At 43.8% G+C, this 15,570-nt stretch overlaps 1 protein-coding gene across 5 annotated transcripts; it reads left to right on the plus strand.

Annotated features, from left to right (window-relative positions):
• The first annotated feature begins 502 nt into the window (after nucleotides 1–502).
• On the plus strand, nucleotides 503–15,251 carry LOC113008070 (uncharacterized). 5 transcript variants are annotated; one of them, XM_026145219.2, is made up of 6 exons: nucleotides 503–642; nucleotides 721–822; nucleotides 1,098–1,358; nucleotides 4,358–4,500; nucleotides 13,282–13,385; nucleotides 14,848–15,251. In XM_026145219.2, exons 1-6 carry the CDS (start codon nucleotides 579–581, stop codon nucleotides 14,990–14,992), a joined length of 819 nt encoding a protein of 272 aa, XP_026001004.1. In that variant the 5' UTR covers nucleotides 503–578; the 3' UTR covers nucleotides 14,993–15,251. The 5 variants fall into 5 exon arrangements, with proteins under 5 accessions (XP_026001004.1, XP_080146700.1, XP_080146701.1 ...); XM_080290574.1 differs by lacking the exons at nucleotides 13,282–13,385; nucleotides 14,848–15,251 and adding exons at nucleotides 8,977–9,153; nucleotides 9,548–9,677; XM_080290575.1 differs by lacking the exons at nucleotides 4,358–4,500; nucleotides 13,282–13,385; nucleotides 14,848–15,251 and adding exons at nucleotides 8,977–9,153; nucleotides 9,548–9,677.
• Nucleotides 15,252–15,570: the final 319 nt, after the last annotated feature.

Raw genomic sequence — 15,570 nt, forward strand, 5'->3', positions numbered from 1 at the left:
TTTAAATCTGGCCTCTGTCTTCACTCGCTTCCTCTAATTGATTTCCAAAGTCACCTTGCAGTCTCCTATCTCTTTCAGATTTTTTTTTTAATTGTGTGCACCTTCCTCCACTGTTTTATATGTGTGTTACCCTGTGTTTATTCATCTGCTCTGTTGTGCAAAATCAAGTATTTGTACTTCTGTATTCTTCTCAATTCTCCCTTCGTGCTTGAATTTTAGTGCACTAGAAAAACCTTGGTGCGGTTTGCAGCAGCAAAAATGGTGTCATCAAAACTATGTGACTAAGTTTCCACTTGTGTTTTGCAAAATGTGCAACTTGTATAACGATTCACATGAAGAATCTTCTAATTCCCACAGTGTTAGCTTGTTTCCCATCACTTTTGGTTTGTATTAGGGAACTGAAAGTTCCTCAGAAAAAAAATACTTTTGTTTCTTTTCACATCGCCCAGCTATTACTGTGATAAGTTTAGTTCCCCTAAAGTTATTAAGAGAAGAAATTGAAACGAATGACGCATTCACAGTATTGCTGGCCTGTTCTGCAGAGCTGACCATCTCAGGAATATCTGGCATTCTAACAAATGATGGAGGAAATTTATATGAATACTGAGTATGACAAATTTGACAATGCAAAAAACTGCACAGGTAAGAAACAGAGTAGACATATTTTTATCATCAGTCATAACTATTTTCCACTTCATTAGTGTTTGTTTCTCTTTTCAGGTCCAAGGAACTATAAGAGGAGTTTCCACTCAGGTGTGATTCCCTGTTTGGGCCTGCTGAGTTTTTTCCTGCTAATCGGACTCATCACCCTTGGTGTTTACTGTGAGTCTGATTCTAACACTCATGAGCCCACATATGAACAGAATAAAATGTCTTGAACTTTGTATTTTGGATGGTTTCAGACCATGCTGAATGAACTGTGACACACACACACTCATACTCTCCCATAGAGTACACTATCATAAATATCAGTTTAAGAACATTTTTCATTGCCTACAGGCAAATTTGAAATACTTTAGTTTTGGTCTAAAAACTATAAAAATTTATGCACAAGCTTTTTTCTGTGTCTCAAAAACATGCATCTCCAATTATTTTAGTTCATGATTCAGCTGCAGATGTCTCAGCTGTGAGTAGTAAACTTTCTTCCATGACTGAGGAGAGAGACCTTCTTAAGGCAAGTCTGTCCACTACCGGAAACAAACTTTCCTCCATGACTGAAGAGAGAGACCTTCTTAAGGCAAATCTGTCCAGTACCGGAAACAAGCTTTCCTCCATGACTGAGGAGAGAGACCTTCTGCAGGCCAACCTTGCTGAAAAGGCAAATGAGTTGGAACGGCTTCAGAGTTTGTCAAAGCAGAGTGAGTATGTGTATTTCCTGTTGAAATTACTTGTGTGTGTTTGTAAAAGTTAATAATGAAAAACAAGGATTCACTTTCCAGGTATTGTGAAAAGTCCTTGTCTCTTTGTGCCTTAATGAATAGAATTTTTGAATTTTTATTGAAATTCTGATGAATGAAGTTTAAATACTATTTCAATAATAAGGATGAAATGCCAAAATAACCTATCGTTTTTGTCAGGGAGTTTTTAATGTTTTATTTGATTATGCTTCAAATGTTATGTTATACTTATGTTCACATATTTCACCAGACACAGTTTTCTGTTGAAACAGGAAGCTGACCCTGTGACTCTGTGACATTTACCGCAAGAGATGAGTACAGAAATACACATCCGCAGAAGTTGACTTGCATTATCTTATTCTTAGAAATTGACTTGTAGCACACACACTTTATGACACACACACACACACACACACAGCTTACACACAGACAGCATCAGGACCTGCGTAACAGGAAATGTGATTATATTTGCATATTGACGATGTAACCTATAAAAGTAAACGAATACTGCAGTTCGGTGTGTCTCTCTGTCTGAGATTCACCCGTGCCGCACATTATCAATCTCAAGTGTCTCAGTGTTGTTTACTCACCTGACTGTTTGTTAACTGTAAATCTCTGACAGTTTTCAGTCAAACTGTTACTGCCTCTTCCTTACGGTGGGTCATGCTGGAAAGTCTCGTTGCCTCGCCACTGTTAATGCAGACCTCAGAACAGTTAAGGCATTGTTCATAACACAGATTCACAACAAAGACACTCAGATAATCAAAACTTTTTTTTTCTTTTCAACATTAATTTAAGACGAATATCAAATAGTTTTCTACTTTTATCAAAATCGTACTGACTTTGGAAAGAGTACTACACAAAAAGAAAAGACATCTAGTTTAAAATCAAAACAACTACTAGCTAAGTATTTGAACAACTAGAAAAAGCACCTGCTATCACAACTAGAGATTTACAAGGTAAAACACAAACGCTATGGAGAGAGGGAACCGGGATGTCAGGTCAGGATGGAGATATCATAATCCCCACACTCCGAGACTGACACTCCAAGCCCCAAGAACAACTGGTGCATTCAAGGTGTGGAATATGAGAGCACCTGAAGGAGAAGAGTGTGTGTGTGGTTTGTGGCCCAGCTGCAGGGGAGGGGTGAAGCAATGTGTTTATGGCGTGGTGTCAGATCAGTGCAGGTCATGATGATGGTCTCCATCATCTAATCATGCCTTCCCTACTTGAGTAGGTCGGCGGGACCTGACAAGAGAACTGTGAGGTGTGTGCCGATCTGAAGCTGGAAATCCATGCAGACGAAAGGAACAAGAAAAACACTGCAAATAAACATTTGAAAACTTGCAATGCTATGTGCGTCAGGTCCTTTTGTGTTACAAGAAGATCAGGGCTATGGTGGAAACCTGGACCCTCAGTGCCTCAGTGGCTGATTACCATTAGTATGTGAAGTACTCTCCAAAAGTCTATTTGAAGATGTGAATTTAGCATTATGCATAATGCCTACTGTAACCATCACTGAAACCACAGAGAGTTAGACAGACAGAAGTTAGCCCACTATGAGAACAGCTGAAAGGAGTGATGAAGAGAGGGGTTCCTAAGAAGTACAACTAGGTGTCCATACCTGACTAAAAACTGCGTGCCAAGCAAAGACTCACAGTCTTAGCTAACTGTTAGGAAAAAAAGCAGTAACTCAATACGGCAAGACCAGGCTGACCAACCTTTGCATCTCTTGGATTAACTGCAAGAAAGCCAATAAACTCAATGCCTCACAAATGGATCTTATAATGCCCAGAACCACCAGGACCCTAAGAGCCTTCATCAGGAATTCAGTGGAGATGTGGAGAACAACACTACAGGCCAACTTCAAGCAAACTGTACAAGTCATCATCAAGTGCGAGATTTACCAAAGAGATGCTGTGACTCCACTGCTATTCTGCATAAGCCTATGTAGTCGGAAGGTAACAAAGAGAGGGAAGGTAGTTAGAAATGAGGGGATTGCACTACCAGAAGTCAGTGCTGCAGACATTGTGGACCGCTACAAGTACCTGAGAATCCCACAGGAAAATGGGAAACACGAAGAGGCCTCTTGGAAAACCGCAACCAAATAACTGCAGAGAGTAAGGCTTGTCCTGAGGAGTCAGCTGAACAGGAAGAACAAGATATAAGCAATCAAGCCTATGCCCTGCTGGTTGTCAGATACCCTTCTGGGATAATAAACTGGCCACAGGAGGAGATGCAAATGGAGAGTCCTCTTTATACACAGGGTTCAGTGCTAGGACCAATTCTGTTTACATTATACAAGCTTTCCTTAGGCAGTATCATTAGAAAGCATAGCATGCATTTTCATGGCTATGCATATGACACCTGACTTTATCTATCCATGAAGCCAGATAACACACATCAATTAGTTAACCTGCAGGGATGTCTTAAAGACATAAAGACCTGGATAAACTCTAATTTTTCTCCGTCTATATTGAGATAAAACTGAGGTTATTGTCCTTGGCCCTAAAAAGATTAGAAATACGATAGCTAACTAAATGCTTACTCTGGATGGCATTATTTTTGTCTCCAGTAACACTGTGGGGAACCTTGGAGTGATTTTTGACCTGGATATGTCCTTCAATCCACATATTAAATAAATATGTAGGACTGCTTTTTTTCAAATGTGAGGCTGAAAAATATGTGAAAAGTGTGGTGTGTAACACTGGTAACTTAGATCTGTCACATCCTTCATCAAAATGAGCACACAAACAATTTGGTTCTAGTGCTTTCACAATTTTATTTTATGACACAATTTGTTTTATCTTGATTCTCCAGCAGGACATGTGATGTTTAGTTGATCTAACTGACAAAATATGTTAATATAAAACTAATTTATATTAACATAATAAGTAATAGGTACTGTTAATAACTATTAAAACTACTGTTTGATGTTTCTTGTTTGATGTTTCTTCCAGAAAAAACGTGTCCCACAGGATGGAGCATATTCAGTGGTAGTTGTTATTTCCTCTCTGTAAGATCTGGTAACTGGGGTGAAGCTAGACAGGACTGTAGAGGCAAAGGGGCAGATCTGGTGGTGATGAAGAACTCTGAAGAACAGGTACAGTATGTGTATATATAAAAAAAAAAACACCCAGCACGCCCCTGCGGGCGGTTTATCCTTCAAGCTCGGGTCCTCTACCAGAGGCCTGGGAGCTTGAGGGTCCTGCGCAGTATCTTAGCTGTTCCCAGGACTGCGCTCTTCTGGACAGAGATCTCCGATGTTGTTCCCGGGATCTGCTGGAGCCACTCGCCTAGCTTGGGAGTCACCGCACCTAGTGCTCCGATTACCACGGGGACCACCGTTACCTTCACCCTCCACATCCTCTCGAGCTCTTCTCTGAGCCCTTGGTATTTCTCCAGCTTCTCGTGTTCCTTCTTCCTGATATTGCTGTCATTGGGAACCGCTACATCGATCACTACGGCCGTCTTCTTCTGTTTGTCTACCACCACTATGTCCGGTTGGTTAGCCACCACCATTTTGTCCGTCTGTATCTGGAAGTCCCACAGGATCTTAGCTCGGTCATTCTCCACCACCCTTGGGGGCATCTCCCATTTTGACCTCGGGACTTCTAGGTTATACTCGGCACAGATGTTCCTGTACACTATGCCGGCCACTTGGTTATGGCGTTCCATGTATGCCTTGCCTGCTAGCATCTTGCACCCTGCTGTTATGTGCTGGATAGTCTCTGGGGCATCTTTACACAGCCTGCACCTGGGGTCTTGCCTGGTGTGATAGACCCCAGCCTCTATGGATCTTGTACTCAGAGCTTGTTCTTGTGCTGCCATGATTAGTGCCTCTGTGCTGTCTTTCAGTCCAGCTTTGTCCAGCCACTGGTAGGATTTCTGGATATCAGCCACCTCCTCTATCTGCCGGTGGTACATACCATGCAGGGGCCTGTCCTTCCATGATGGTTCCTCGTCTCCCTCCTCTTTCTTGGGTTTCTGCTGCCTGAGGTATTCACTGAGCACTCGGTCAGTTGGGGCCATCTTCCCAATGTATTCTTGGATGTTCCTTGTCTCATCCTGGACTGTGGTGCTGACACTCACCAGTCCCCGGCCCCCTTCCTTCCGCTTAGCGTACAGCCTCAGGGTGCTGGACTTGGGGTGAAACCCTCCATGCATGGTCAGGAGCTTTCTTGTCTTTATGTCAGTGGCTTCTATCTCCTCCTTTGGCCAGCTTATTACCCCAGCAGGGTACCTGATCACGGGCAGGGCGTATGTGTTGATGGCCCGGATCTTGTTCTTACCATTCAGCTGACTCCTCAGGACTTGCCTGACCCTCTGCAGGTACTTGGTGGTTGCAGCCTTTCTAGCGGCCTCTTCATGGTTCCCATTTGCCTGCGGGATCCCCAGGTACTTGTAACTGTCCTCTATGTCTGCAATGTTGCCTTCTGGTAGTTCAATCCCCTCAGTTCTGACTACCTTCCCTCTCTTTGTTACCATCCGACTACACTTCTCCAGTCCGAACGACATTCCAATGTCATTGCTGTATAGCCTGGTAGTGTGGATCAGTGAATCGATGTCTCGTTCACTCTTGGCATACAGCTTGATGTCATCCATGTACAGGAGGTGGCTGACAACTGCTCCGTTCCGTAGTCGGTATCCGTAGCCAGTCTTGTTAATGATCTCACTGAGGGGGTTCAGGCCTATGCAGAACAGCAGTGGGGACAGAGCATCTCCTTGGTAGATCCCGCACTTGATGGTAACTTGTGCTATGGGCTTGGAGTTGGCCTCTAGTGTTGTACGCCACATCCCCATTGAGTTCCTGATGAAGGCTCTTAGGGTCCCATTGATCTTGTACAATTCTAGGCATTCCAGTATCCAGCTGTGGGGCATTGAGTCATAGGCCTTCTTGTAATCAATCCAGGCAGTGCACAGGTTGGTCAGTCTGGTCTTGCAGTCTCGGCTGATTGTTCTGTCTACCAGTAGCTGGTGTTTTGCACCTCTGGTATTCTTGCCAATTCCTTTCTGTGTCCCGCTCATGTATTGACCCATGTGCCTGTTCATCTTAGCCTATAAAGACACATCTCCTGGATGCACTGGTACGCATCTTCAGTGATGTATCCTAGGGTCATCAGGTGTTTCGGGTCTCACAACATCATACACCCTCGCCCAGGCGACCCAGCCGGGGGTGATCAAGCCCCGACTTGCGTACCAGTAGCTACCCACGGATCAGCCCTCTTGATCCACAGCCACCTTGTGGCTTTCTCTGCCGCTTCACTCACAGCCTGGATGGCCCTCTTCTTGGCTGCCCCAGCCACACCCAGCCGCCCTAGGGCTTTGCAGAGTGATCGTCCTGCAAAGCCCCTACAACCCACTTCTATGGGCTCATAGAAAGTCTTCCAGCCCCTTCCCCTGCACTCCTGCACTAGTTCAAACTTCTGCCACTCGCTCCGGCTGCTGGCTGGGGGCCACTTAATCCGCTGTTGTGGAACTACACTGCTTGGATTGGAAGAGTCCAGTGCATGGAGGGACTGGGCTCTGTGGGGTGCCTCCTGGCCGGGCTCCTCCTGCGTCTCACCAGGTTCAGGACCTGTGCGTTGCACCTCACTCTCCCGCTCCAAACATTTCATTCTAGCCTGATGGACCTTTAGGCCACGCTGGTTCTTACACAGCTTGCCGCAGATACATGTCTTACTCGTAGTCCTTTCCATTGCGTTGGTCGTTAACCTTAAGTCCGTCCGATTGGAGACCTCATCCTCCCCCCCTCTCGGGATCTCCTGGGGGTATCTTTCTTTAGGGCTTTCCGTAGCTTTTTGGGGTGCTTTCTCACGAAAACTGCAGACCGGGATGCTAGCCCACCCTGCCCCTGGAGCCGTCTTTCCGAGCTGTCATCTGTCTCTCCAGTCGTCACCAAACTTTCTTGGTTGTCACCTAGACTCTTCCTAGGCGTCACTGGCTCAGCCAGAGTTTAACTATAAAGACACATCTCCTGGATGCACTGGTACGCATCTTCAGTGATGTATCCTAGGGTCATCAGGTGTTTCGGGTCTCACAACATCATACACCCTCGCCCAGGCAGCCGATATGATGCCTGACAGGAGCTTCCATGTAGTACTGAGGCAGGTTATTGGTCGGTAGTTGGAGGGGACCGGTCCCTTCTTGGGGTCCTTGGGGATCAGGACCGTCCGGCCTTCAGTTAGCCATTCCGGGTGTCTTTCGTTAACTAGCAGCTGGTTCATTTGTGCTGCCAGACGCTCGTGGAGTGCAGTCAGCTTCTTCAGCCAGTAGGCGTGAACCATGTCGGGCCCTGGTGCTGTCCAACTCTTCATACTGGAGACCCTTTCTTGGATATCTGCCACTGTGATGGTTACTGGACCCTGTTCAGGGAGGTCGCTGTGGTCTGCCCTCAGATCCTCTAGCCACTGAGCATTGCCGTTATGGGTTGCATCCTTCTCCCATATGCTCTTCCAGTATTGCTCCGTCTCCAGCCTTGGTGGTGCTGTTCTCTTATTGTTCCCTTGCCACTGAGAGTACACCTTTGCTGGTTCTGTGGAGAACAGCTGGTTTATTCTCCTGCCTTCTATCTCTCTGGTGTACCTCCTCAAGCGGCTGGCCAAGGCTGTGAGTCTTTGCTTGGCAGTTTCCAAGGCCTCAGGTATGGACAACTTGCTGTATTTCTTAGGCACCTTATTTGTCGCACCTTTCTGCAACTCCGTTAGTTGGCTAACCTCCCTCCGTGCTACTTTGATCTTGCCCTCTAGCCTCCTTCTCCATGGAGGGTACTGCCCCTTGTGGCTGTTCAACTTGTAGCCAAGCATCTCACTGATCACTGCTGCCGTATTGTAGATCAGGGCCCTGTTTCAGGAAGCCGGTTTAGAAAACTCAGAGTGAAAAATGATACTCAGGGTTGAGTAACCCCGAACTGTCCAACTCGGAATATTCGGTTTCAGAAAGGCTGATAACAAGTAGTTCAGTCAACGCGGAGTTGCTTTAACCCCAAGTGAAGCGCGCGGACGAGGATACATAAAGCCCTGATCAGTGGAGCACAGATTAAGTGAGTCACCATGGAGACGGAGGGAAAGAAGGCGCGGTCAATGTATTTTACAGCGCTTGAGGCCGAAATTCTGATGGCAGCATATACCGATAACATGCAAATTCCGCGGAAAAAAGTAACACAGCGACAGCTGCAAAAGAAAGTGAGCATGCATGGCAAAACATAGCCGACAGAGTGTGAGTGTTAATTTAAACATTGATCTAGGGATTTCCACCCATTTAACACGTTATTTTATCATATGTTATTTTATTTGTTATTTTATACATTTTATTTTGTGACGTGATGTGAGCGCAGGTGCAACCCAACAGGCCCCAAACGTTCCTGGCAGCAAGTAAAAATGAAATATAAAAATATAGTCCAAACAGGTAAGGTGTAATTGTATTATGAGCCATAGTGCTTGGTCTGTTTGTCCCATGTAAATCAATTGCAGTTAGAGGTTACATTAATTTTCTGTCTGTAAGCACTTATTGAAATTATCTGAGCACATTACAAGTACATATTTGCTTACTCTGTATGCTCAAATGTGGCCCGTTATAGCCAACAGAAAAAAAGCGGAGGCCCGAAAAACAGGTGGGGGTCCTCCACCACCACCACTCACAGAGGCTGAGCAGTTGGCCCTCAGCCAAAACAGTGGGCGCCCTGTGGCCGAAGGCATCTCTGCGGGGACATCCTCTGAGGCAATAACCCCGCAAGACACAAGTGCCTACATAAGGGGTAAATTCAAAATAATACATGATGTGCATACATCCTTTCTTCACAGTCACCTTTGCAGTGCGACTCATTCATCTGATAAACTCTTTACCATAATGAATTATTTTGTAGTGAAGTTATTTTCCTACTGATTTTGCCTTGCCTCAGTCTTGGTTGTCTTTGAGAGCATAATGACAATGAAGTGTAAGGTGATTGGTATGTTTGTTAATTGCCATTTGGTCCCTTGTAAGTTATAAGTGACCTGTATAAACCTCATATTCTATCAGTTGATGGTGGTGGTGTACTGCATCTGGTGCAGCCTCCTGTTGAGCCAGACCAACATGCAGTTGTGAGTAATACTCCACAGATTATATGAGTTTACAGTAGAACAGCAATGTTGTTTATTTCTTTACTACAGGAAAATAATGAAGAAACATTGACAGCTGTTACAGAGGAGGAAGCAACAGAGACACTTTATGAGGTTTACATCTTTTAATACTTTGTGTACAGGAAATACAGGTGACCAATAAAGCCAGTTGAACAAAAAATCTGTTTATTCTTCTTTCAACATGTTGAGATGATGGGTCAAAAGAAATGATTGTGACATATGGTGTCTCTGACTGCGCTTCCATCTTGTATGTCCGTGGGAGGGTCAGGATGTTCATGGTTTGGATCACTGCTGTTTGGTTCAGAAGGACAGTGTTCTCCTCTAATTGTGGCAATGTTGTGAAGAATCACACATGCCACAATAATGTCACATGCCCTTTCTGGGGTGACCCTGAGCCTTTGCAGGCACTGGTACCGGGCCTTAAGCATTCCGATAGTCATTTCAATTCTGGCTCTTGTCCTGCAATTAGCCAGATTATATCGCTGCTGTGGGCCCGGTTCAGGGTCAGGGTAAGGGGTAAGCAAATAGGGTAAACATGGATACCCCCTATCACCAAGCAAGTAGCCAGTGAACTCTCCTAAGACAGAAGGATACACTTCAGTTCAAATGTCCCTGAAGCAATTGGTCTTTATATATTTTAAAGTATTTTCAACTCACCATGTCCAAATTTTGTGCTCAGTGTACATTCACGGAATATTTGTGAGTCATGGACAGAGCCTGGCTGCTTGGCTTCCACATTTGTGATAATGTTGGCAGCATCACATATGATCTTCACAGTGCAGAGAACACAAATTAGCATCCATTACTATGATGAAATAATTTGTTAGTTTGAAATGCTACAGGGAACTATGTACCTGTACATTAATGCTGTGGAAAGACTTCCTGTTCACATAGTCTCCTTCATTTACTGAAGGAGCAATGATTGGAATGTGAGTGCCATCTATACAGCCAATCACGCCTGGGAACCCTGAAAATAAATGTGCAATTTAAGTAGTAGTCCAAGTATCACCACATCATAAATTAAGTTTTGTTCATCCTGATACCTGCAATTTTGTGGCATCCCTCTTTGATGAATCTTGTGGGTCTATGACCGGGGAACACCACAGACGAGTACAGGAGACGTTTCAGTGCAACTGTAACAACCTGACTGCCCGACAGACGGTAGCCTTGGAAACGTGCTCAGCGTCACCAATATTATACAGAAAGCTCCCGTTTGCAAGAAACCGAAGTGCAATACAAATAATATGCAATGAACTGAGAGCATGTCCGCGATGTGTCACATGCGTAATATATGGCCTGAGGATGTTATCCAAATAAATTATAGATTGTGCTGAGAAACGGTAACGTTCACACAGAAAATCATCAGGAAATGATAAAATGTCCAAACGCGCTCTGATCACTCTCTCCCGGCGGAGAGCTCTGCGGAGAATTTGGGCTTCACGATCTACTGGCTCTTCAAGGAAGTGGCACGCCATGTCTGACACTTCCTACTGTCAGGTTTCCGACAAAGGGGCGGAGACAGTCAGGGTTAGTTGTAGTAAACCTGCTAGGGGGCAGGTTAGCTTCACGGCGTGTGTCGTCATAGTGACTCACTCAGGCTGCAGCTGAACTCGCTTTGTGAAACCGAAAACCCAGAGTTTTCGTTAACTCAGGGTATACTTACTCAGTTTTTCCACTAAACCGGCTTCCTGAAACAGGGCCCAGCTTGTTAGTGTCGGTAATCGTGGTTGTAGGTATTGCCCGTAGTGCTGCATTAACATCATCTAGCAGACCTTCTGAGGGTACTTCACGTAATCTTGGTAACCGGCTACGGGGGATCCAGGTTTCAAGCTTGGCCATGATCCTATTTTTCAGGTCAGTTCCTCTCGCACTCAACGATCCTTCTCCTATCGCACTTGGGGCTATGTACCCAATCTCGGGTGGGGGTGATGATATCTCCCCCTTGACCTGGCGTCCTGACTCCTCCTTGCCGTAGCATTTGTGTTGTACCTTGTCAATCTCTAGCTGTGTGTTTTCGTCCCTTGCCCACCGATGCCTTCTTGTTCCAGTAGCCCACTTTTCGTCAGGGTGCCCTGGTTCCTCAACACCTGACGCGGACCTTGTTGATCCGGGCGACGTCCGAGCCGGCATGCCTTCATATTTATCTGTCTCGCTCATGTCTGCGGTAGGCTTGCTTAGCATAGGGGGTCTAGCCTTAGGACCCTTACTGGATACAGACGCCCCAGGCAGGAATCGAACTTGCGATCCTCTGTTCCAAAGGCGTGTAGTTTAACCACTACGCTATCCAGCTGCTGGATATATATATATATACTACCAGTCAAACGTTTTAGAACACACATTTTTTCTAGTTGTTTATTAAAAATTATGCTATTTAATGTCTCATTGTAGTCTTAAATGAAAGCATAGCACAAATAAGCAATTGAGTGAAAAAAGAAATCACAGAATCAAAATGTATTCTAAACTCTAGACTCATCGAAGTAGCCTCATTTGGCAGATACAACAGTTGAACACACCCATGTAGGGCTGTACGATATGACCAAAATCTCATATCCCGATATAAGACATTTATCATCCAACGATATAAATCACAAAAATGTAACATTTTCTGTAAATTCTGTGAAGCTCGGGCAACCCGACTTGGGTGAAGTGTTTTCAGCTGGACTGACTGTTGCAAAAGTTGAAACGGCCGCAATTTTCTTTGTATTTATTACACAACGTGCTGCTGGCAAGAGCCTGTTCTAAGGTTTATTTTTTTAGCACCTGACGGCTCTTTTTAGCTTCTCGTCTGTAAACACTCTGCATACTATTTCATGTGATTCATTTTGAAAAATCTCAATAGGATCTTCAGCTTTATTGTGAAAGGTTTATGTGGAAAACAAACAAGCAGACGGCAGAGCCACGTGACGGTTTTACCCATGTTGTTGCTAACTACAACGCATAAAAACAGTCGGTTCTCCGTCCGTAGTGTGGTTAATTTAAATATAAGTGAAAGAGAGAACTTTAAGAAACCATCAAAATGATAAAATATTGCCGTTAACAGTTTATTTTGCAACACCACAAAACAAGCGATAGCATAATTTGAAACAATAGACGTTTTCATATTGCCATCCGATCCACATCGTTATATCAAACAGGCACTTGTAGGTGCTTTGCTTTCACTCTTCTGTCCAGTTCATCCCCAACCAGCTTTATGGAGTTTAAGTCTGCAGACTGTGCTGGCCACTCCATGTTTTTAAGTTTACCATCATGTTATTTTTTATTGAGGTAGTTCTGGGATAGCTTGGACTCATGTTTTGGATCGTTATCTTGCTTTAGGATGAACCCCTGACCAACTAGGTGCATACCAGAGGGTATTGCATGGCACTGCAGAATGCTGCAGTATCCGTTTTGGTTCAGGGTGCCTCTCAATCTGTACTTTTCTGTGAATGTACATATGACTTATTGAAACCTCAAGTCTGCTTAGATAAATATTTTATGCAGTCAGCCAGCTAACGACGGAACAATCAGAAACGTGATGTGTGGAGGCAGAAAAAGACAACAGAATGTAAAAAAGCAGAAGATGAATGTGATGTACACACTGGTTCTCCACCTTGATGTGACATGTGTTAGTTTTCAGGTTCCTGTTAGCTCATTGCACTGAAGGAAAAAATATTTACCTGATTGTGAGAAATGTGTCAAAGAAATTGAGAATTTTCTTCAAAAAAACAGCACACCCTAAATTCTGTTTAAAAAATAAACAAATTTTTTTTTTGCATGTTAAACAGAACTTTCTCGCTACAATCATCAACGATAACACTTGGATTGGTTTGACTGACTATGGAATGGAGGGACTGTGGAAATGGGTAGATGGAACTCCACTCACTCTGGCGTAAGTCTTTACTGTGGTTCAGTTTATTACTTTTACTGAATTTCTAGCAGATGTTTTCTCATGAACATAGAGCTTACATGTCAGTAGGTCTGTGAAGGTTCTCAGTCATCCAGGTCATCAGCATGTGCCCAAAAGAAGTCAGTACAATCCATCTTTAAAGTTCTGCTCTTATTTTGGCTCATCCTACTGACATGTAGTCTAAGGAAATTGGAAAGAAAAGTGTCTGGACTTCTTTGAGTTGCTTGAAGACATTTCACCTCTTATCCGAGAAGCTTCTTCAGTTCTAAGGTCAAATGGTGGAGAGTCCCAGATTTAAACCCAGTTGGAGTTTCCCCCCAAAGAGGGACAAAAGGACCTCCTGATGATCCTCTACCTAATCACATGAGCCAAGGTATGGAAATGGGTGTGGGTCACAATCAGCCAGGGTTTCGGGTGAGCTCATAGTGAAACCTGGCCCCACCCTATCATGTGATTTCCTGAGGTCAGATGGCCCAGGATGTGAGCGGGCGTTGAGGCGTCTGGGAAGAATCTCAAAACTGGATTATGAATGGCAGACAGTTGGTGTCGTAAACCCCCGCCTCTGTTCAAAGATGGTCGCTCACAGTGGACATAGATGCTTCTTTCACTCCTCTTTCAAACCATCTGTCCTCTCTGTCCAAAATGTGAACATTGGCATCCTCAAAAGTGTGACCTTTGACCTTTAGATGCAGATGGACTGCTGAGTCTTGTCCTGTGGAGGTGGCTCTTCTGTGTTGTGCCATGCGCTTGTGAAGTAGCTGTTTGGTCTCTCCAATGTAGTCCCCCAAAGCGCTTTACATATCCAGTCATCCACCCATTCACACACACATTCACACACTGGTGATGGCAAATCTGGGACTCTCCACCATTTGACCTTAGAACTGAAGAAGCTTCTCGGATAAGAGGTGAAACGTCTTCAAGCAACTCAAAGAAGTCCAGACGCTTTTCTTTCCAATTTCCTTAGACTACATGTCAGTAGGATGAGCCAAAATAAGAGCAGAACTTTAAAGATGGATTGTACTGACTTCTTTTAGGCACATGCTGACAGAAGAACTCAGTTATAATGTTTTAAATATTTCATGACATCTATCCATTTTCTCCTCTATTAAGATAGCACACATCTTTGGACTGTGGGAGGAAGTGACAGAGAACTCACATAGGCAGAGAAAATGCAAACTGCGCACAGAGAGGACTCTGGTAGCCAATAGATTTAAACCTAGGCAACAGTGCTAACCACCACATTAATACACTGCATTATTTTTATCTGGAATAGTGTGTTTGACTTTGCTGTACTCTGTGTAGGCTTATTTCTTCCATAACTATGTCCTAAGAAAAGCATTTGTTCACCTCAATTTTTCCTACAGCTAAAGAGCTGTAGAGTCAGGAGTGTCATATTTAATTTTTTATCCTCATTAAACACCTTTATTGTTAATTGTCCTATCAGGAACTGGGCAAAAAATGAACCCAATAATGGAGGCTCACGGCATGGTGAAGAAGACTGTGTGCATATAAGAGCTGCAGACCAGAGGACTTGGAATGATATTTCATGTACAGCTTCTATGAAATGGATCTGTAAAAAAATACCATAACACCATTTTACATCGAGACCATATATTTTTACATGCTTTGAAATTTTAGCTATGATTGTTATTCTATTCTGAATTTCATTTTAATGATGAATTCTATTCTCACTATAAATAAGTGCAACTTTTTAAATCTGCAATATTACATTAACGGAAAAATTAGCCAATGTTTGTATTTCTTGTTACAACATTTAATCAGCAGCCAGTTTTTAATTCAGAGAATCAAACACAGTCGTTTATTAGTAAACACACAAAGATTGTAGTTTCTAAAGTGCTGGGGGGGGGGGGGGGGGGGGGGGGGAGCCTGCAGACTACTTTACTTCAGTTACTTCAGTTTACTTCACTGGTGTCTGTCAAAAAGGCAACAATTTCAACAGAGAATATAAAAGAGTATGAGAGAATATATTTTAAAATAATGCTGACAAACTATTGCTTTGCTTTTAAACGGAAAATCTTTAAATCTGAAGTTGTTTGTTTTGGTTTTGTTTGTTTATTTTTGGTATAACATTGTCCACAATCTAGCGCCTCTTGAACAGTTTGAAATGACAAGCGCTTCCACTAGAGGGTGCTGTTGTGTTAAATGT

The sequence above is a fragment of the Astatotilapia calliptera genome, chromosome 16, assembly GCF_964374335.1.
Source record: "Astatotilapia calliptera chromosome 16, fAstCal68.1, whole genome shotgun sequence".
Lineage (NCBI taxonomy): Eukaryota > Metazoa > Chordata > Actinopteri > Cichliformes > Cichlidae > Astatotilapia > Astatotilapia calliptera.

Bases quoted from the DNA above. Each gene is read 5' to 3' on its own strand.
- LOC113008070 (XM_026145219.2), top strand. From the start codon at position 579: ATGATGGAGGAAATTTATATGAATACTGAGTATGACAAATTTGACAAT. The intron at 1,359-4,357 runs GTGAGTATGTGT...TGTTTCTTCCAG, and splicing joins TCAGAGTTTGTCAAAGCAGA to AAAAAACGTGTCCCACAGGA. The intron at 4,501-13,281 runs GTACAGTATGTG...CATGTTAAACAG, and splicing joins TGAAGAACTCTGAAGAACAG to AACTTTCTCGCTACAATCAT.